Here is a 22290-nt window from a genome sequence, read left to right as displayed (position 1 = left end):
GCTTAGCTAGCCCAACTGCTGTTCCAAATGTTTTACTCCCACTTTCTAAACTCTAACAATCTTGTAGACCAGCGTTGGGTTGATTGGGGCGTAAATAATTTAGCTCTAAGGTGGTGTATTTGATTTCAATTTGCATTTTGTTAGTGGTAGTGAACTGCATTAATAAAACGGTTCTTGCTGCTGCTTTTCTCAATTGCATTATTACCAAGGATATATGTATGTATATATAAACACTTACTTGCATGTCACTTATAATTTTGTTTCGTATTTGTATTTTATCTAAGTATTTTATTGATCCACATTTTTTATTTCTCCTACATTAAATTCAGAAAAAATTTTCAACTAAGTTTCTTTCTTATCAAATTTTTTATAGTTATCGGTGCTAACACTTTTCAACCGTTGGCGCGCCTAGAAATATTATCAAAGCTGGCAACGAATGTCCATCTCTGCTTTGTTTCTCCCGACTGCTGACTAACATACTCAATTAGGTTGCTGCAAACTTCAATTATCTACCCTTCACCAATAGTCTAACGGCGTTCTACCGATTTGTTGTAGCGCGTTTATTCTTAAAATCCTCCGTTATCTTAGTGAGAGACCCTTTTTATTATAGTTTAATTACAAAAAAACAACTGCTATTTATTGTGTAATGTGTGGTTGGATTTTCGTTTTCCTTTTTTATGTTTTTTTTTTTAATTTTTTTATTATTTTTGTTTCATATTATTACCATTATTTAATTTATAATTTAACTTTACTTAATCGTTTAAATAATTATCCTTTTCTTTATTAAATAATTAAAATTAAAAAAATAATAATAATTCTGGTTGTTGATGTTGTTGTTGTGGTATTGGTGGTCGCTTTAGATATTCGCAGCAGCATGCATGTGCCATATTATTTTTATTGCTGTCTTGCAGCGTTGCCGTAAAAGTCTGTTGCTTGCTGCCACAACTGCCGCTGGTGTCGTTGTTATTACTGTTGTCTGTTCTATTTTCGCTGCTGGTGCGACCACGACGCGCTCGTTTTAGTTTGTATTTCTTGCATAAAATTCAAACATGTTGTTTCTGTTTCTGATTTTGTTGTTGTTTTCTGCTATTGTAGTCGTCGTAAAACTCGGCATATTTGCAAATGCGCTTGCTAATGTGTTGCTGTTGATTTTCTTGTTGTTGTTGTTTCTGTTGTTGTTATGTATATAAACATACAGCTTAATAGTACGTCTCCTGTTCCAACCAGCCGCCTGGATTGCGACGCAAGTAGAATCGACGAATTTCATCATAGATGAAAATAGACAACATAAATGGAATGGCTGGTAACCACCAAACGAATCTAAAATAAAATTTATTACAACAACATGATTAGTTAGCTCCTGTGATGAATTTCTTCTGATTTTTTAACTTACTTCAGTGGGTACATGCGCAGACCCTTGTCCATGCCGGGACAGTACGACAGGAAGGCCGCCAACACTGTCTCAAACACCAAACCAAAGTTCAATGCCCAATTTCTCATGCCCTGCTGGAAGACAGAGTTTCGTCGTGTCTTACAGATGATCAAATCCGCCCATTGTACGACCACAATTGATACGAAGAAAGCAGTGTGGCAAGTGTACTCGAGTGTCTTACGATCGCGATAAGTCTATAGAGGAAGATGGAAAATTTGAACATTTCGAACATTTATAGTACAACAGATAGAATGAAACTCAGGTTTTTATTAATACATTCACAAAACATTACTATGTTGATATTAAAAATGCAGACATCAATAGTTATAATTTAAAATAAAATAAAATAAGATGGTCAGTCTAGATAACTTGATAAAAATAATTATAACTAAAAAACAAAACCGACATACAGTAAATTTTACAGCATTCCTCAAAATATTTTAGGTAGTTTTTAATTTATTTTTATATTTTAATATTAAGTACTCACCCATTCTTGTCCATATGAGTCGGTTAAATCGTTGACAGCCTTTGAGTCCCACATCTTACGGATGCCGAACAGTTTCATTGGCAAGAAACCATTTTCAGCCATAATAACAAAATACACGAAGAAACCGGCAGCAGCTTGGATCATACCAATTTGACCATATGCCATCGAAATCAATCTGTATCATTCCATTTTTAAACAGCGAATAAGGGGTGAGGGATAAGAATAGATAGTAATTAGTAACAATTTTCAGCAATGCGGTTTTCAGTTGTAAAATTTTAGTATGTATGTATGGTAGAATTTTTATTTTTCTTGGAAGGGAAAGTGGGATTTATTTTTGGTTAGAACTAGCCATATAAGTATGTAGGAGAATACTTGTTTTGTTTGAAAACGAGGCCAGTTGCTGGAAATACATATTTTGCGCTTTAGTGACAGACATTTTGTTATTTTACCAGGACGGACAAGTATTTATGTATGTTGCCAAAATAGGACAGATAAACACGCCACGAACGTTAAAACACTATCAGGTATTTTATTTTTTATAAACATTCGTAAATAGCTTTTTGTGTGATTTTTAGTTTTAGTTAAATTTTTTTCTCTTTTTGTAAAATTTTAATATTGTTTTGTTTTTTTTTTTTTGTTTTAATATATTGAATGTTTGCAAAATCAGGCAATTCAATTAAGTTTTTTTTCTTTAATGAGCACTTTTATATTGAAAATTAACTGTATGTATTTGAATTTTTAATTATTTTTTTAAAGCTAAAAAATTAACTTAATTTGTTTTTTTTTTTTTGAAATTGTCAAAGAAATTATTGATCGATAATAAGGTACTTCGCAGGGTGTCCCATGTCAATTTTACCATAGCTAAATTTTTAAGATCTTAACTCATATTATACATTTTTTTGTGGGCACAAATTTTTTTGTGGTTGCAAGTCCATTAAAATTATTTAACCGTTATAAAATTCACTCTGCGTACCCCTTATTATATTTCAAAATAATTTAATTCATAATTTTAACTAAAACCAAAGCAAATTTTGTTGATAAAATACATTTTTTGATAAAAAATGTCATGAAAATTTAAAAAAAGGATTTTTAATGTTTGAATTATTATTTTTGATATGATTTTTAATTTCATCTCATTCAATTTTGGAACTGTATAATTAAAATATTTGAATAAAATTTCTTTTTTACTAGAAAATTTGTACAGCTTCTTAAGTTATTTTTACACAGCAGTTGGCCTGGTTTTCCACACATGTGTGTTATAATTTTACATTAATGTATAAGGGTGTAAGATTTATTTACAAAAATATGCACCATGTTTACATATTTTTATATATAAATTTTGTTTTAAAGTCGTATGGGATTTGTTTTTTTTTTTTCAAGTTTAATTAGTTACAGGCATAGCGGAGCGGGTTAACTAAACTACTAGATCAGATATGCACGTTAGTGATTTGTGTTAGTTATTTTTTATTTTTTAATTATTTATTTTACTCCTTTTAAAATTACTATCAAAATTCGAACTTTTAAGGAAAAAAAGCATTTCAATTTTTATGCACAATACCATTTAAATATGTACTAGAAAAAAGCGGCTGGATTTCGAAAGTTTTCTTTAGCGGTATTGCGAATATGAGCTGATAGCTCGTCAAAAGTAAAGTGCATAGTGTTTATGGGCATAAATATGCGTATATATATATATACATAAATGTGTGCATTTTAATGTTTTTGGTCTTCATTTCATTTCATTTTCGGTATTTTGTTTTGTTTTAGGATGCATTTTGGGCGCAATTTTAGTGAGAGAAAAGCAAAGCACCTTTTTGTTATTGTGTACAGCTGAACTAAACTAAACTAAGTATACCAAAAAGAAAAGCCAACAAGAAACTGGAAATGATTTTCAATACTTAGTAAAAATAAAAATAAATGACGAATACGTAAACATACATACCTTAATATAGAAAGGGCATATGTAAAAGTTTTGTTTCTTTACAGAGTAGTTATATACATATGTAACTTTAAAAGAACTGTACACGCTGGTTTCTAAGAAGCAAAGAAAGTATTTTTTTTATGTAGTAGTGGATTTTAAATACGATTAAGTCGTTAGTCGGTAATCTACTTTTATGCACAACTGAATTTTGAAAATCAGTTAAGGCCTTTCTATATTAAGGTAACGATATGCACTACATATTGCAACATAAATACTTACACAACTATATACAATACAAAGATACATATACAATTTGACTGGTATAAATTTTACATTTATTTACATATATAAACACAAGCATAATCAAGCGCAATTTACAGCTAAACTAAAGCAAAACGCAATATTTTTATATGAACAAGCTGGTATATAAATATATACATATGTACAGGCGTAGTTCTATATATACATATTTTCAAAATAAAAACATAATAAACAGTAAATTGTGGACATGCAGCGAATGTTAGTTGTACAGAGCATCAAGACATTGCGAAATGTGAAAGCATCAAAACATTTGTAGATCCCGTAACGAAAAATGAAATGCGAAAAGTTTCATAGACAAGAAATGTAGAAAGCAAAGTTCGAAACGTAAAGCTGATGTCAGATACAATTTTGTGGCTTTGCGTGACATTTATAACTTTGCCAGTAAGCTGAAGTTGCAACGATCTATGGATGTGGCATGCTTTGTGCATTATCATACAATTCATCTTATCTGTCAAAGTGCATCTGTCACGCAAGCGTTTTGTCTGGCATCAGCTTAAATGCCACGTGTTCTCTTTGTTAGCAACATTTAATGATGTAAGTATGTATGTAAACAGGGCGTCAAATACAGCTGAGCATCAAACCGCTGTAGGGTACTTAGTAGTAAATAAACTGCACTGATTAACCTGCGCGTGGTAACTGACACAACGTAGCAGCGAATTTTGATTAGAGTTATGGTCTCAAACACAAAAGCAGATATTGTTCCAAGGATACTCTACTTTTAAAATGGCGCTCATAGCGCACACGTTACTTGAAATATTCTACAGCAAAACGGTATTTTCATTTAAAATTTATAAGGCCGCCTTCCGTACTATGTATCTTACTTACGTACGGGCATGAGAATGTCGATATGGACTTTTGTGCATCGGAAAAGCCTCATTTTTTTATTTGATATTTAAGAAAGATAAATTTAAAAGAAAAGTGACAAAAATTAATAAAATACATATATTTCTTAATTGGATTTTATGACGCCTTTTTAAGCGGCATTTTTTCGACGCCCATTTGGGAGCAGGCTAAAGTGAGAAGGCATAAAACCTTCGCGTGCGCTGTGTTTGGGACGCGCTATGTTAAAATCCCGCCCAATGAAAAATACAAATATGCCTCGGATGAGACCCCGACCTTTTTATGACGACCAAATCCAGCGGCTACGCCAGCTAGATAATTTCGTTCGAATGGACATAAACGTTCCAGCTTTGAAAGTATTCAACGCGAGTCGCGATGCTGGTAACAGAGGAAGGCCTCCACTGCGTTGGAAAGAGCAGGCGGTATTCTTGGCATTTCCAATTGGCGTCCTTTGGGCACAGAAGAGAAAGCTTAGGCGGTTACAACATCTAAATGCATTTCTGCATAGAAAATAAAATTTGCAATACAAATTTCGCCTCGATATGTACATAAATAAAAAAATAAATAAAAAATTTGTTGAGAGTGAAGCCTGAGCGGAGCGATGACAAAAAAAAACCTTTGCGAGAAACGCAATGGAGGGAGCAAGTGCAGAAGGAACTGCCTGCACCCGGTGTGCCCAAATCACACAACTTCGCAAAGGAGAGAGGCAATTGGCGAAGTTTTTTGGTCTCTGCTTATACCGCCGAACGGTTGTAGATCGAAGTTTTAAAATCAGTTACAAAGGACAACAGACCTCTAAAGAATTTCTGAACAGGTTTTTCATATTTTGGCATTGAAGAGATAGTACCTAATACTAAACGTATTAAATAGTAATATTTAAATTAATTATGTGCTTTTTTTGGTACAATATCGACGATTTTTTTCTTTTCACCACTTTTTTAAATATTTCAGGCTACGAAATTAGATCTACACGAAGCTTCTTCGATGCGCAGAAGTCCATTCTAGAGGAATAATAATGTGCCTGTTCAAGTGAAGCAAAAAGTAGGTCGTTTCCACCAGGCATTTAATGGGAAAAAAAATTGATGACAAAGTTGGGTATTTAAAAGTATTAATATGGATATTTTTATTTTATTGTTGAAGAAATATGTAGTCAACAAATTTATTTCCATTCATTTTAAATGTCTCCATTTTTTTGTAAGTAGTAAGAACAATGTTTATAATGCATATAAACGCAAAAAAGCTTATACAGTAGATATCGGCTATAAGATGAGCAGTTGCTAATAACCGATATCTACTGTACATAAGTTTTGAAGCAAGACTTGAAGTTGCGTCAGCGTTGCGGCAGTGCATGCATTGCGAAGATAACCGACTATGTTTTAAGAAACGTAACTAATTCAGAGGGAGAGTCATATATAGAATAACTTTTCGATTTGGAAAGCATATTAGGAAGCCCACTAAACTTGCGTTTACTACATTTATGTACCTTCTGTAGCATCAGACAATTCGGACGGAATATTAAAAAAAAAAACCAATCACATTTAAAAACAAAATTGCATGCGCGAAATATGATCTGCCTAAAGGTAAGATTTGTGTATGGAGACATTACTTTTTTAACATTTTATTTATTGAAGTCACCTGCCAATCATCCAGTTATGGCTTATTCACACTACTTTATTTAAATGCTGATGAAATTTTCTTGAATCACGTACGCGTGTCGCTATGTGCAGTGTTATTAAAAAGAATATTGGATATGTTCAAATTTAATGGCGGTTTAACAGCAAAATCAATCATGAAACAACATGCGGGCGCACTCGTACATGTCGTGACCTCACCCCAAGAGTGGCATGAACTGGATGCTGCTTTACCGAAAACATTATTCCGGAGTATAGGAAGCCCATATTTCAGCTAATTAAAGTCAATGGAGCACCAATAGAGTTATTATAAGGACATATTTGCATGTTTACTCATTTTATTGGGATTTCGTTTTTGTAGTTTTGCAACAAATAATTTTTAGATTTTTTGGCTTCTTTTAAATTATGATTAATAAAAAAAATAACCACTCTATTTTAAGAGAGCGCTTACCATGCAAAAGCAATAGAAAATAATTTTACCTATCTTGATTGTGACAGCTGTTCCACAGACTTTTGTACTGGATTTATCTATGGACATATATGTAGTTACATATGTGTGCAACTAGTACTATTGGATTCAATGTTCTTATAAAATTAGAGTTTGTTCTAAGAACGCATTTGTATACATATGCAAATATTTTATTTTGGCAACTAACTCAGCACTGTTTGCGTTCAATAGCGGTATTTACTAAACATCTAAAATCTAAAAGAAACGGCGTTAACTTTACTATGACCACTATTGGTTGGTGGGTTGGTGAAGGCAAGTAAGATGGGTTGGTAATAGTCGCAGTTACATAAAATAAAAAAATTTCATCAAAATTGTCCCAAAATTTGTATAGGTTTTTTTATAAAACCGATTTTTTTTAAATACTGGATTTTCCAATTCCTGAAACAATATTTTTTCCCCCTTACCGACTTTTCACCATACCCAAAGTTCAATAAAACAAAAAAAAAATCTTGTACAGCCTGTGACAAACCTATAGCACCGCGACCTATTTTGACAATTTTTCATTAACTTTTTATAAAAGTATAGCTCATTATCTAACAAAACATGAATATGTAAATTAAAATTTCAAACTTTGTACACAAATGGGAAAACTCAACAAAGTTAATTAAAAAGTTTGGAATTTTGATGAAACTTTGCTTCCTTTCTTAAAATGTCACACTCGTATGCCATAAAAAAGGCACATTCTCTACCATTTGAAGCTTTGTCAGGGGAGAAAATCAAGTGTTTGTTTAAATATTTACTACAATATTATGAAATGCGCGAGCTAGACAAGGACAAGAAGGCGAAACCCTTTCAGAGGATTGAGGGTAACACCAAACACATTTTGTGGTTGGAAGAAACTAAATCATAATTCCAATTTTGGATTTATATGGTTCTGTTAGATACTGAGCTTTACTTGCATATCTAAAAAAAAAAAAGTATTAAACAAAAATAAGAAAAGCAGTCAAAACTAGTCGAAATGTCGCGATGCTATCGTTTTGTCGCAACCTGTATGTGGTAAGGATGGTAGAAGAGGACATTTGCACATGTTTTATGAAGAAGTATTTTATTGAATGTCTGCAAAATTATGTATGTGTAAAATTCAGATCAGCGATGTTTTCCGATTAGTAAATAAAATTACGAATGCAGAGAATATTGAAATGCAACGACAAATAGATTATTCCAGAATTTTGCATTCAAAACGTCAATAATTTGAGGTTATAAAAAATAGATATGACAAAAAATTTCATTTTTAATTGGAAGAATAGAAAATTTTGTATAAATTTTAAAATATACATACATGTGAATGTAAGTGTGCGTTATGTGCCAGTTTGTGTGTAGTATGCATGTACGTATGTAACTGTGTAAAATTTATTGAAGAATTTATGTGAAATATTTCGAGAGAACTTAATTAAAAGAATTAATTTCCACATTTGAACCGAAAATTTCCAACAACGGACCTATAAAATATAGTTACTATGAAAAAATTGTTAAATAAATAATTTGGCATTATTACTGGGAATCTTCTGAAGAGAAATAGTTTTCCGATTGAAAAAATAATGATTTTCAAGAATTCTTTCTATACCATTTCTACGAAAAGTTTTTTTTTTCCTCATAAAATTCATGGAAAACTTTGAGCACTCTGAGCGACCTCTAAATATATTTTGATTTCAAATCCTAGGGGGAGAGAGCATAAAAATACCAGCTCTACATTTTCAAATGCATTTTTGGACCAACCTAATGTACATATGTATGTACATACGATATGTATACCAAATGTATAGAAAGCTTTAAAAGGCTTTGCGCACAGACAATGCGCTACCCATCACGAATGTAGGTACTTCAATGTATGTATATATGTATAGTGTATCCTGGCACAAATGTTGTATAGGGGTAGGGTTCGTGGAAGGAAGGAGGGAGATGTACATTGAATTGAGAACTACAACAGATAAAAAAAATCGTTCTAATAAAGCACTAATTAGCACATCAGTAATATAGTTATTTGTTTTTGTTATTAAGTTTTTTATACTTTTTCGTTTTAAATTATAAAAAGGAAACAACATACAATCAACGAAAAGTAAAACGTTGCACATTTTGGCTGAAATGTCATGTTTTACAATTTGGTAATTTCTTATTTTGTTTTTGTTTTTGTTGTTGTTTTTTTAGTATTTTGTGTTCTTTTCCTGACCTGCGATTAACCAAGTTGTCACGGTAGGGATCCCTGGGTTGACGTTTCATAATGTCGCTCTCGGCTTGCTCGTAAGCGAGTGAGATCGCTGGCACCTGATCGTCAGATTACATTTTGTTTTGTGGTTTCAGATATTCGGATTTGATTTGATTTTGTTATGTTTTTTTGGAATTTGTTGTTGTTATTCAACGAGTTGTGCGATGATCATTAAAAAGATGTTTGTTAATTGAGCACAAAAAATGTTACGCACGCCACACACGCAAGCACATGCACACACACACACACACACACACACACACAGAGTTTTAACAAGAAAATTAAATCGAAAATTTAAATTAAAATTTGTTATAAAAAGTCTGGTATTACATACATATCGTATTCATCAAAGATAAAATCAATAAAACAAAATTACAAGCTTCACTATTTATAAGAAAAAAAAGGAAAAGTAATGCAATAAAGTAATACAATTAGGATTAACTGTACTCAAACTTAATATACGAGATCTGAAAGTTCAAATAAAACTTTGTAAATACCAAAAATATGCTATTTTAATAGTTGAACTATTTTTTTTTTTTTATATAAACAGTAATTCAAAAAGGGAGTCATTAGTGGGTTTAAAATTCTGCAATGACTTTAAATAGATTTTTTAGTTCATTTAGACTAGCTAAGATAGACAATATTTAGTTTAAGTTATGTAGGTAAAACGCTAATAGAATAGACAGCAATAAAAGTGGTACGAAGTGTGTTACTAAGCGACTAAGTTCAAGTATATGTTTGTTTCATAGTTGTCTGCTTTGTTTTATGTAATCCACTGTAAGATTAAACTTATAGCTAAACTTTTTGACTCTTTTTTTTTTTTTTGATAGTACCAAATTAGAATTTCGTTTTTGGATGGTTTTGTCTCATACCTACATAAGTGTTTCAGCTTTTGCTTCTGTATTTGTTGAGTTTTTTTTGCCGATATTTCTTGCTTGTAAAAAATAGTCTAAGAGAAAGTTATTTGAGCTGTAACAATAAACAACACTAAACTCAGCTAAATTAACTTTTTTTGCACTTATTAAATATATTTCTTGGTTTATAACTATTACACTTCTTTTAATTTCACTCAATTAAGCTAGTATTAACTAGGTCAAACTTAATTTCCGAACAACAGCGCTTCTGTTAACTAAACTACATAATGATTACTAATTAGAGTAATTGATGTATGAAACTGTTTTGTCGCAACGATAATTTGAAAATATTTGAATGAAGGCGAGTGTGCCTGATAGTGCAATAGTTCAAGGTTAGGGCGCAGTAAAACTTCACAAAATAATTAAGAAGAAACGGACAGAAAAAACGTCTCATTAAACATTTCTCCGCTGAAATTAAAGTATTACAACGAAATTCATATGAGTAAAAGAAAGTTGTTAGCGATATCTTGGAGCATTCTGAGCGTAGTGCGTTAAAAAATAAAACAAAACAAGAAACAGTTTTATTTTACGTCTTTACGAAATCTGAGTTTTTTTTAGCTGATGTATTTTGGATTGAGAATCCGTAATCCCTTCTCGAGTGTGCTTTTCGGACAACTCGGTTTCTACGTTGTGCCATCTTCAGTGCCCTTTTTTCGTTTCACTTGCTACTTATATAAATTAAGTATGTACACTGAGGTGGTCCAAAAATGCATGTGAAAAAGTAAATCGGTATTTTTATTTTGAAATCAAAAAATATTTTGTCATTTATGTGGGGAAAACCCCAACTTTTCGAGAATCAATATTTTGCGATCGGAAAGCTCTGTTTCTCTTCAGGAGGGGACGAATAAAAAATCTTTAGTATTAAAAAAATGGTTAAATAAACAATTAGGTTTTGTTACTGGAAGTCTCCTGAAGAAAACCAGAGTTTTCCGATCGAAAACTATTGATTTTCAAGAATTCCATACCATTTCTACGAAAAGTTGTTTTTCCCCCATATAAAATACAGCGGAATCTTTAAGCGCTTTGAGCGACCTCTAAATATTTTTTGATTTCAAAATAAAAAATAGTGGTGAGATCATTAAAGCCGTCATCGATTCGCCAACAGTTAGCGAGTGGCGAAACGAACGAACTCAATGAGGTACAACCAAACTCGCTATCGTCTATCCGTGCTAGCTAACTTTGTTGTTGCTTTTAGATACAATATTTTTCGTTAAGCGACCGGAACTCAAACATAGCAAGCAGCTAAGTGGCGAATCGATGACGGCTTAAGATTCCAAGTTTACTTTCTTTTTGGTCCACCCTAATGTGCATACATATTGGACCCAGCTTCAGCAAAAGTCTAGTTCATATTTAAGTTCTCACATGGGTAGGCAAAGTGAATGGGTACAAAGCAGTTGGACTTGGTAAAATTTATATGAGCCTTTGAAACCGCGCATATTTCTTCAAGAAATGCCCGAAATGTAAGTTGAAATGAACTAGCTGATGAATTGGCGACCTATGGGTCGTTAGCATAACTAGAGCTCTTAGAAACTTGTTAATAAGGCTCATGTTGTTGTTTTTGTAACAGCCTACATATTCATCAAAGAATTTTTGGGAAGTGTTGCTAGAGTGACAGTACTCTGGATCGTTACGGCTACGTAGACCCGACTGTCGTGAGAGGCTCATGAGAAGCGTTGCTAAAATACATACAGATACCTCCAAAACAAACAAGTGTTGTTGGAGTGAAAATGCCAAACAGGTAATGAGAGCGGCTATCTGACCTTTCTCAGACTGAGATGCTGCATTTCGGTTTCAGGCGTATTGAAAATTAGCAAGTTACATTTTCTTTTCCTCGACAAACTAATAAGATTTCTGAAAGTCTGGTAAGTTTGTAGAGGGGCAGTGAATCACCACACCCACCTGTTTTTCGCCTGTTCTTTTACACCCTATGCCTTAAGTATGTATCTATGTACAGTAGGCAACTATTTATCTCACAGTGCTTGGAAAATCGGTTTGGATTTTACGGCCTACCACGTATGTATATACATAGGTGCATAATGTTGAAATTGTTTTTCTGTACTTCTAATGAACTGGTAATAAATGTGCGAAGCAGAATTCACCACTCCATGAGATTTGGTATAAAGAACTTTTTAAGCTTAGGTTAAGAACCATAGAGCTTTAATTCGTAATTAATATAGACATATACAGGTGTAAAACTCTGTCCAGACCTGAAAAAAGAAGCAATAGCTACTGGTGGGACTGTGGCGTAGTGGTTAGAAGCTCGTACTAACGTCAAAAACAAAAGAACAGTAAAAGTTTTTGCTAATAGCGATCGCTCGACTGGTAAGTCGAATTTTTTTAGTTCAAATTATATATTACGTTTCTGCATATAGCATCTTTGTGACTTCAAGGAAGAGTTTCATTACTTAAAAAAAAAAAACTCAGATTTCGTGTCAGGCGCCGATACCTGAATTTCGAAGCAATAATTCGTTAAAAAGAAATTTGGCATACGAAAATATTCGTATAAGAAGGAATATGAAGAAGGTTAATTTTTTTTTAACAAAATATATGGATTTTTTTTTTTTAAATATGCATGTATCTTATCTCAAAAAGATATTGAGAGTAAAGGTCTGATTATGACAACTTAACGTAACTTAGAGACTGTCACTTAAAAGTTCTCTAAAATGGATGATGCTTATATTTGGACAGCGCAACTTTACGTAACTTAATGCCACGTCGAAGTCTCTTTCATTTTGATTTTCTAAGTTCCAAGTTACGTTAAGTTAAGTTATGGTGCCGTAATCGGACATTAACAAGAGTCGAGGCAGAATAAATGAAGTCGAAGCTAAAGCATGACAAGAAGTTTGAGGCTCTTGATGTTAAATAAATGCCAGTAAGATATAAATAATTATTAATATAAGAGTAAAATATATAGAGTATTACATGAAAATAAGACAAGACGTTTAAAGAAGTATATTTTCGAGCAAGAAGGGACCGAATACCTATCTACTTGCAATATGTATTTAATTGATCACGAGATACATACATATTAAAAAAAAATTAAAAGGGCAAGAAACCAAATAAGTTTCGCATTCGATTTTTAAGTAGCATTTTTGTGTAGCGTTTTTAAAGAAATATAGAAGTGACTGAATGAAAGCGACTTTAAAAATTAGCGAAGAATAAAGAAAAATATATATCAAGTCTTTGGTGATTTTTTATGCATTTTAAGCAAAGTTAATTCATATTTTATTGAGAGAAAAGTCGGATAAGCGTTCAAAGAGTAAGGAGAAAAAAATAACTTTTAAAGAGAAAATAAATAACTTTTAACTCACGTCAGTGAGATATGGCTCTTGAAAGGTGAAAGCAAGAAAAATAAATAGCCTTAGATGCCCAGACTAATTAAAGAAGCAGCCTATGTCTGACCACAAAAACAATATACTCGCACAGATAAAGAATTTATAGAAAGCTGTATGTTTTGAGTTTCTCGGCGAAATTTATAGGCGTGCAAACTAAAACTTAAAAAATTGCATACATTTCAGATGTTCAATTCATGGATATAGAATTTGTTTTTCGGTTTTAATTGACGACATTGGTTGTCGTGAAGTTGAATATACTGCCACGTTAGGAATATAAATACTTTTAAGATAATAAACACATTTATGTATGTTGAAATGGCACATATAGGCTATTTAAATAAATTGAGATAGTTATACTTTGTTCAAGAAGTACATAGAATAGACGCTTTACCTAAAAAGAAAATTCGTAAAGTAGAGCACAGAGTCAAGACAATTTGTAATTGACAATACTCAGTTTCTCAAAGAGAATTCTTACGTAGTGCTTTTTATTCGATTAAGTATGCATAGTTAAATTAAGTGGACGAACATGCCAAGTATAAACGTTATAAATCAAAAGTTCATTTGCATAATTTTAAGTAGAGAAGATTATATGAATTAACTCCATTTTAGAAAACAAAATTCTAACAAAAGTCTAAGAAAAATATTAATATGTACCGTGTATAAATCAATCAAGTAAAAACCCTGACTAAACGACAGAAACTTTTAAGAACTTAAGCCTTTTTTTTACTAAGTAAACACTAGACTTCAATAATATTGAACCAAATGAAATACGGCACCTACAGTGTGATCCAGATACAAATTAGCTTTCTGACATTGAACTGTTTGAAGGCCGCTTGTCAGTTATTATATTGTGAAGTCAAGAACGTCAAGGAACCAAATATTCAGCCCAAGGCGAATTTATATAAGGTGGTGTTGTTTAATCAGCTGTGTGTAGCGTTTGATTGTCAAAATTTTATATTTTGCTAGTGAGTGAGTGAAAACGTGAGAGTGTTTGCATTTTCTGTCGCCCTTTTTCATTCGGAGAAGAATAGCTGAAATTTGACAATCACCAGCTAAAAGCAAAAACAAAATACAGGTAATTGTTGTATTTGTTAAATCGATACCACCTTATATGAATTCGCCTTGATTCAGCCTTATCATGAGTTAAATTTTTGCCCGAAATCGTTCATTTTTCACTTTTAGCTTATGTCTATTCACTATGGGCGGATGGAAAAAATTCAGCAGAATTTCGAAGTGGCTGCCTATAAGGCAAACATTTATTTCATATTCTGGGAAAACGGGTTGATTGAATAGAATGGTTATATGCAAGAGAGGCAGAGGCAAGAGAGCCACATTCTTCAGGTACAGATGGTTTTTTGTCAGAACTCTGGCGAGTGAAAATGCCATAAGATAAGTTTAGCTTCAAATCGCCCGCTCCGGATGGTAAAAATTGATGTCATATTTTTTCCTAAAATTATTAGAGACAGCTGTACTAGCTGTAAAAGCTTCATTTTTATTAGCATGTGCAACGGCAATATTGAGAAAGAGTTCGCATTGGGCATTCCTCTGGATTTAGACCTCCATAATAAGGAGCTTTCCCTATAACGCTTGGGCCACTGTTAAGCTTTAAGATATCTAAAGTTACCTTTACACGCGTCAATTTTCGTCGTTCAACCAAAATCGACCCGTGTAAATGTCAATTCAACCGTAAAATGTAAATGTTTATCATATATGTAATACTCCTATATTGGCAGTAAGAGCTAGTATGGTCCGAAAACACTACAGTACAGATATATCAATAAACACGCACGAAAGAAAAGGAACACATACGTTTATAAATAAACATGTACACGACACATTTACAAAAACGGCACTCAAGTACACAATACATTGACAAAAACAGTACTAGACTGTCTCGCTTTGATTTCGGAATGCTTACACATTGAGATGTTAGCTTACTACCAATATAGAAGTATTACATATATGATGTTTATCGATTTTACAGTGGGCAGAAATCAGCGCGTGTAAAGGCAGTTTTATAGGCTTCAAATAAATGCGTGGTGGAATGCTACAGTGTTATGTCAGATAGAAATTGCTGAAGGCAAATGTCTGGACGTTAATGTCCTTATGCTGGCTCTTAATGTTACCCCTCATCTACCACCTAAATGTGCGAAGCCGGCTCCTAAGTGAAAAAGGCTCCTATGAGCCACTTTGCCCATCTCTGCTCAAGACCATGGACTACACAGGGAAAATCATGTAGGTGGAGAGGTTTTACGGCCAATATCAGCCGAAAAGGTGAAATGGCACTAAAGCTTAATTTTCGATTGTTATTTAAATGCCATTTAACTTTCATTGGTTTGCAGATGATTTTTATTTAAATACGCCAAACAAGTGTCCCCACCATTGCTTGTCCCTTGAATTTGTTGTTGCTCTTGTTTGTTTGTTTATAAGTACATTAATCAACAATCTTTAGTTAAATAGCTCATCTGAAATTGGCCCTAAGTCTCTGTAGTGAAAGACAAGCTGCGCACAAAGCAGTGGTACTATAAGTAAAACTAAAAATTGGTATTTACTTCTATATTTGCATATGTATGTAAAAAAAAAAAAACTTGTATTTGGACCACCCTTTTTATTAAGTTTAAAACACCAAAATACTAATTTTTCAACTGCCGTCGCCATAAAGGAAAAAATGAATACTTTGTCAAAAAAGAAGAACAAAACTAACTCAACTATTTTATAAATGTGTGTTTGTACGCAACTAACTAAGAGCGCAATCGTTCATTAAAAAAATAATTGGTGTGAAAATAAAATAGCATTAAGTACAGTTTCAGTAATTGATTGCTTAGATATGTGACAACGTACTTTGCTTTTTAGTTCAAATCTTATAATGCAACCAATTGTATATTTTTTTTTGATTTTTTTTTTTCATACCAAAAGAGGGGCTACTGTAAAACTTTGAAACCCCTGGTTGTAGTTTTTGTGTGTGTGTTTTTTTTTGCAATTTCGTTTTGAATGGAGACGTATAAATTGATTTAATTGCATTTCAGATTTTATACTTAGGAATAAAGTGAAAATCGGAAAACTTATTTCGCATTCTTTAATTAAGTAGGCAAGTAAGAAATTTGCATTTCAGTAAAATACAAGAAGATAAATACTTTAAGTAGTGGCAGTTCATATATTTGTACTTTTTTTCTTTTACGTACTTAAATATATTATAGACACCTTTAGTACGTATATACGTTTTAAATAAGAGTAGTAAAAAGGTAGTGGTTGGCAAAGTGGGAAAGGCCGGGTGTTAAGTTCTTAAATAGTAAAGTGGTGAGTTAGAAATCAGTTTGAGTGGAGGCGGAGTTGGAAATACTTGAGAGTAACTAGGAGCATTTAAAGAATGAAGGATGTTATTGGGTTGATTCGGGTTGCGGACAGGCGATCATTTTGGACATTCAGGCATTCAGATGGCATAAGTTATAGATAAGTTTGACTCCTTTAAGATTTGTTTTGAATTTTGATAAGGATTTTTGGGCTCGAATTAAGAAGCACACTATCTCATCAAGAGCTCGTCAAAATAACTTTACCTTTCATTCACTAGTTTATCACAAAATGGATTCCTGGGCTGACGTTTCATAATATCAGATTCAGCTTCTTCATAGGCTAACGAAATAGCTGGTACCTATTTGTGATTACACATACATACAGACATATTTTATGACTTTTATTAGATGCATACAAACTTTGTATATAGCAAAAATAATAGAAAATAAATACATAAAAGTGAACCAAAATTTTATAAAATTATAAATATGTATATGTATAGTAGTAGTGGCCATATGGTATGACATAGCCAGTAGGTATGGATGAAGTTATACATATTCACATACATACATATGTAAAAACATATGATGCTTGTTTGTGTAGCTATGAAAGGGTTTAAAAAAAATAAATAAATAAGAAACTTAATAAACGATTTTAAAAATCTTTGCTGAATCATAGCAGTTCTTTACTTTCTGAGCGAATGCTGAAACACTGCAGATAGAATACGAAGACACACAAGAAGTATTGCTGCTGCCCGCGCATTTTGTGTTTAATAGTTATTAAGTAAAAAATTAAATTGTAATACCAAAATTGACACGCCGTATATGTAAAACTCTTCATGATACATACATTGTATATTTGTACGCTTCCTTCGAACAAATTTCCTGGAATTTGCTATTTTATATCTGTGTTTGCAAAACAAACAACAAAAAAATAACATCAAATTATACAACTTTCTTTTTAAAAATAACGCATTGTAACAAGTTCTATGGCTATCAATCATAACAATAAAAATAAATCATTTTGTTGCTGATTTCAACTTTACCATTTATAATAATGTATGAAAAAACATAAAATAGTTGCGATTCGCCGTGTTTAATGGTGAAACAGGGAACGACAATGGTGGAACATTTTTTTAATTTTTTTCAAAAAACATATTTGCATTACGCACACCAACACGCAATTTACTTTTATACTAAACAACAACCATGTTAGTATGATTAATGAAAATGTGGTGAATAGAGTATTTGAGCAATGGTAAACTAAAAAATAGTAAACAAATTATTTCAAAATTAAACGTACAAATTTGGCGCGCATATGCATGCGTATTAATGAAACAGATCCAATGCGGTATATGTCCAAAAATTAGTTTTGTGAATAATTTGGCAGTAAATTGACGCTGTGCGTAGCGCATTATGTATGTAAGCGAACTCTTTAACAAAGAAATTATACAATCTGCAATCCACTTCAAAGTGGCTTTGGTTGAAATTCGCTCGGAAGTGAATTCCAGAACTTGCCTGGATATTCGTAAAATAATTTGTTTGTAATACAAAAGCGTTAGTGTACGTACATATGAGGCTCTTTTTTTTTGTAAATATGTACCTATTAAAAAAATATGACATATGTGTATGTTAACAATAGACATCAAAATGGGGCATTATGAATGATTTATTAGTTGACACATTGACAAAAGTGAAATCGGTAAATGTATTATTTTATTTATGCGTCAGAGTTGAGAAACGTATACACATGTACACATGTATATATTTTAAATGGTTAATCATTATATTAAGACGAATTTATATAAGGTGGTGTTACTACTAGGTGTTGAAAAATTTTGTTTGAAAAAAGGAATAACAAATTAAAACATACTCTGCGTAGAATTAAGAAGCGTAACACTTCCAAAAAAAATTTTGTTCGTATTTGGTCTTCTGAAGTGGTCGAAAACAACTTTTGGTATCGATCAGCAGTTTGCACTTATCAATTATGTACATAAGTACCGGATTTTGGTTTGGTTTTATGCTTCTGCTCCATAACTGAAAAACTTAAATGCATTGTTTTTTTAAATTTATTTAATTAATATAAGATATGCTTTTTGTTTTAAATTTTGAAAAGCATCTCACATGTACTCCCAACTCTAACGCATAAAGTAAATTGCTAGGCAAGCTATTACAATATCTCTTGTTGTTGTGTGTTTTTTTTTTTTGTTACAATGTAATGATATGATCTATGCGCGCACAAATAAAAATTTAAAAACCCTTAAGCAAGTTTAAAAAAAATATATATATATAGATCCATGAAAGAAGATCAATTAATGAACAAGACACATTTCTAACTAATAATTTCTAAAATTATATAACAATAATAAGTGTTAATTTTATGAATTATATAAATACATATCGTCGTTTAAAGTAAAAACCTCGTATCGTCTTTCTGCTAAATCGCGTAACTGACATTTTTTGCCAAAAATTTGATTTGCTCACACAAGCTCTTGGCTCAATCCTTAACCATTCGTCCGGAAATATACTAGCCGGAAATGCGATTGCTTTTTAAAAAATATAGCCATTTTGAAATACGCGGTTTTGCATTTGGTTAATTCGCGGTTTTGTACTTTAAAAGACGATATGTATACATACATATGTATGTATAGGGGGTCAAATTAAAATAGTACAAAAACATCACGTAGACACTTAGTAAATGTTACTGACAATGATTTTTATGTAGCTATTCGTTGACTGACAAATGAAATTATTTTTGGGCGCATATGACGTTTTTATGTTTGTTCGCATAACTTATAAATTACTTAAAAATACAACAACTGTTGAAGGTTAGTTTAGTTTGCATTTACAAGTACACTTTTTACCACAATGTAGGTGAGTTAAAAATATGAAGAGAAAATACATCGATTATTTACTAAAGAAATAAACAACGATAGTAGGTTAAACGATTGCTAAATTATACATAAAATGAAAAAGGAATAACAAAAAATTGTAATCATTCCAGCCTGGAATTATATGGCAGTTCGGATGTGCATTGGTATTTCCTTTTGAAAATTAAAAAAAAAAAATTTAATAAAAAACTCTATTTTTAAAAACACAGGCATGTTAATCGAGCACGTTAGTATGTTGGGGGACCACTTTCTTATTTATTATAGGCTTTGCTTAAACAGCATAGGAAATAGCGGTTTTCAATCATTTTTAATTTGGAAGTAAAGGCCAAAAATGTTCCACTAACACTGTATAAAGTAATAGGAAATTAATGCATCGGGTAGATTTAATGTTACAACAGAAAAATATACAAATGTAAGGACACAACATAAAAAAATATTGCAGTAAGATAAGGCTCTTTACAAGTTGCCATAAAAGCCAAGTGAAGTTTCAAAACTGGCCGAGCCTATTTACAATTATTATTGCACTTTGTGAATTATACGACCCAAGTTGTGTATAAATATTATGCAGGAAAGATTCTTCTTTCAAATTTGTGCAGATTGAAAACCGCTGTCTTATAAGTATGTATGTAAAAATGCAAAAAAAAACTTTGACTCAGTTTTTTGCTTGATTTCGGCACCTTGAATTGACTAATTTGTCGTTGAATGGATCACGTGGTGGACGCTTCATAATATCGGCTTCAGCAATCTCGTAAGCCAAGGAAATCGCAGGCACCTAGTTTTATATTTCAACATATATGAACAAAAAAGTCATTTAAATACATGTAGATTTGTAGGTATGCAATTTGACAAATAAAATAAGAAAAAGGATGTACAAATAAAAATTGCTTACTTTAAAAATGATATGTATAGAAAAAAAATATATATAGTAAAAAATGGGTTCGGCTTAGACTTAGGCCAAGACCAATTTTGCCTTTCATGAAATGAATTTAGCAAATCTGTTTCTGTCGAACTAAATTGTTCTTAGAACTGAGTGGGTCTCAGTATGAGGTCTCATACGAGAATCGAAACTAAAAAAAATTATAGCTTCAAGCGGGTCCCGATTTATTGTTTTAAAATTTGCATTTTTTATACTGAATTGTTGTGAACAAACTTTTTGATCTGTGTGTCTGATAAGGTCCATCAAAAAATAAGAAAAACAGAGAATTATTAAGAATATGTTTTTTTTTTTTTTTTTATTTTGAATCCGAAATATCAGTTTCAATTAAAAAGAAAAAGTACACTGAAAGCCTTCAAGAAAAATGAATTTAAAATGATCAAAATTAAGCGTAATCCTAGTGAGATATTTTTTCTTTAAAACGCGAGGCTCTCGACAGCTCGCGATATCAAATTCATTTCACAAAAGGTATACAAATTAGTTAAACTTATACAAAATACGAGTATATGGATCACAAAATGTTGATAACCGTAATAGAAGCGCGAAGAGTAATGACGAAATGAGAGATATTTAGCTTACATCTAGTTGATGAACCCTAAATATATTTTTTTTTACCTATTAGAGAACTTAAAGCTTTTTAATACAAATATATATGCATCATATTTTAATATTAGTCACAAATGAGTTGAAGATATTGTATTATCAAACCTTAAAATCTATCTGATACAAAAATATTTCGTCGTTTAAAGTACAAAACCGCGTATCGTCTTTCGTCCTGAAATATACTAGGCGGAAATGCGATGAGTGTTTTTACTCTCTAGAAAATAATTTATGCAACCTCACATACGCTGTTTTGCATTATCCTGATACGCGCTTTTGTATTTTGTTGATAAACGGTTTTGTACTTTAAACGACGATTTATACTTATATTGTAATATTTATAAACCCATGTAACCTAAGGTATTTTATTACATTTATATTTTATAAAACAACATATGTAACATATACATACAGAAATAGTTGAATTAAGCGAGTTTATAGGTATGTATTTAGCACCATTCCAATACTGAAATAATTCAGCTAAGCAGATTTGTAGGACATTCTAAGTTCAGCAGCTTACTTCAGCTTCCATTACCCACTTGATGATAGCTTAAATAGCTGCACCGCCGCTAAATAAGACAACAGGTTGACACTCTTTTCCTCGAAAGCTCCATTAATATTCGGTTATTTTTTTTTACATTTATGTTGCTCAAAAGCGCTTTGATCAAGCTTACATAGCATTGCTGGCGTAGCACACATAATTAAAAAAATACAAAGTTATCTTACATAATAGCACCTGTTTCCTGCTTATATATAATAGATCTGCAATTTATAACACTTAAAGGCGAGTGTTTTCTAGCGATAGTTGGATCTTCTCAGTTGCTGAGGCATTTAGCATAGAAATATATGTATATTATAGGTGGAAGCCAGGATATCTTCCAACACGTTTTCATGTCGTAGCGTTTTTCATATGATTTTCTAAATTGTATGATAGCAATAATGAAAATGTACTATTTTTCCCATTAAACAAGCTTTAGCCATTGTAG

The 22290-nt window shown here is 31.9% G+C and overlaps 1 protein-coding gene and 1 long non-coding RNA gene across 5 annotated transcripts in view; both read right to left on the bottom strand.

Annotated features, from left to right (window-relative positions):
* Window positions 1-847: 847 nt before the first annotated feature.
* LOC108365466 (sodium/potassium-transporting ATPase subunit alpha) overlaps window positions 848-22290 on the bottom strand; it is a 53597-nt gene continuing 32154 nt past the window's right edge. Inside the window, exons 7-10 of one of the 4 annotated variants that reach the window (XM_017619497.1) lie at window positions 20448-20542; window positions 1920-2094; window positions 1394-1626; window positions 848-1320 (exon numbers count right to left, since the gene is read on the bottom strand). In XM_017619497.1, the coding sequence (XP_017474986.1) occupies window positions 1200-1320; window positions 1394-1626; window positions 1920-2094; window positions 20448-20542 (624 nt within the window). In that variant the 3' untranslated portion in view covers window positions 848-1199. Of the gene's footprint in view, window positions 1321-1393; window positions 1627-1919; window positions 2095-17143; window positions 17239-20447; window positions 20543-22290 lie in introns of those variants that run through there. The other 3 variants (XM_017619496.1, XM_017619498.1, XR_001847933.1) reach the window with 3 other exon arrangements.
* LOC108365467 (uncharacterized) lies at window positions 2203-4949 on the bottom strand. The gene is made up of 2 exons (XR_001847934.1): window positions 4148-4949; window positions 2203-3858 (listed from the first exon to the last, which is right to left on the bottom strand). It is a non-coding gene; the product is annotated as an uncharacterized LOC108365467 (long non-coding RNA).

This window comes from Rhagoletis zephyria, unplaced genomic scaffold (assembly GCF_001687245.7).
Source record: "Rhagoletis zephyria isolate East Lansing unplaced genomic scaffold, Rhagoletis_zephyria_1.1 Rzeph_scaffold_01884, whole genome shotgun sequence".
NCBI lineage: Eukaryota > Metazoa > Arthropoda > Insecta > Diptera > Tephritidae > Rhagoletis > Rhagoletis zephyria.
Note: the sequence above shows the minus strand (reverse complement) of the source record. Positions and strands in the feature narration are given on the sequence as shown.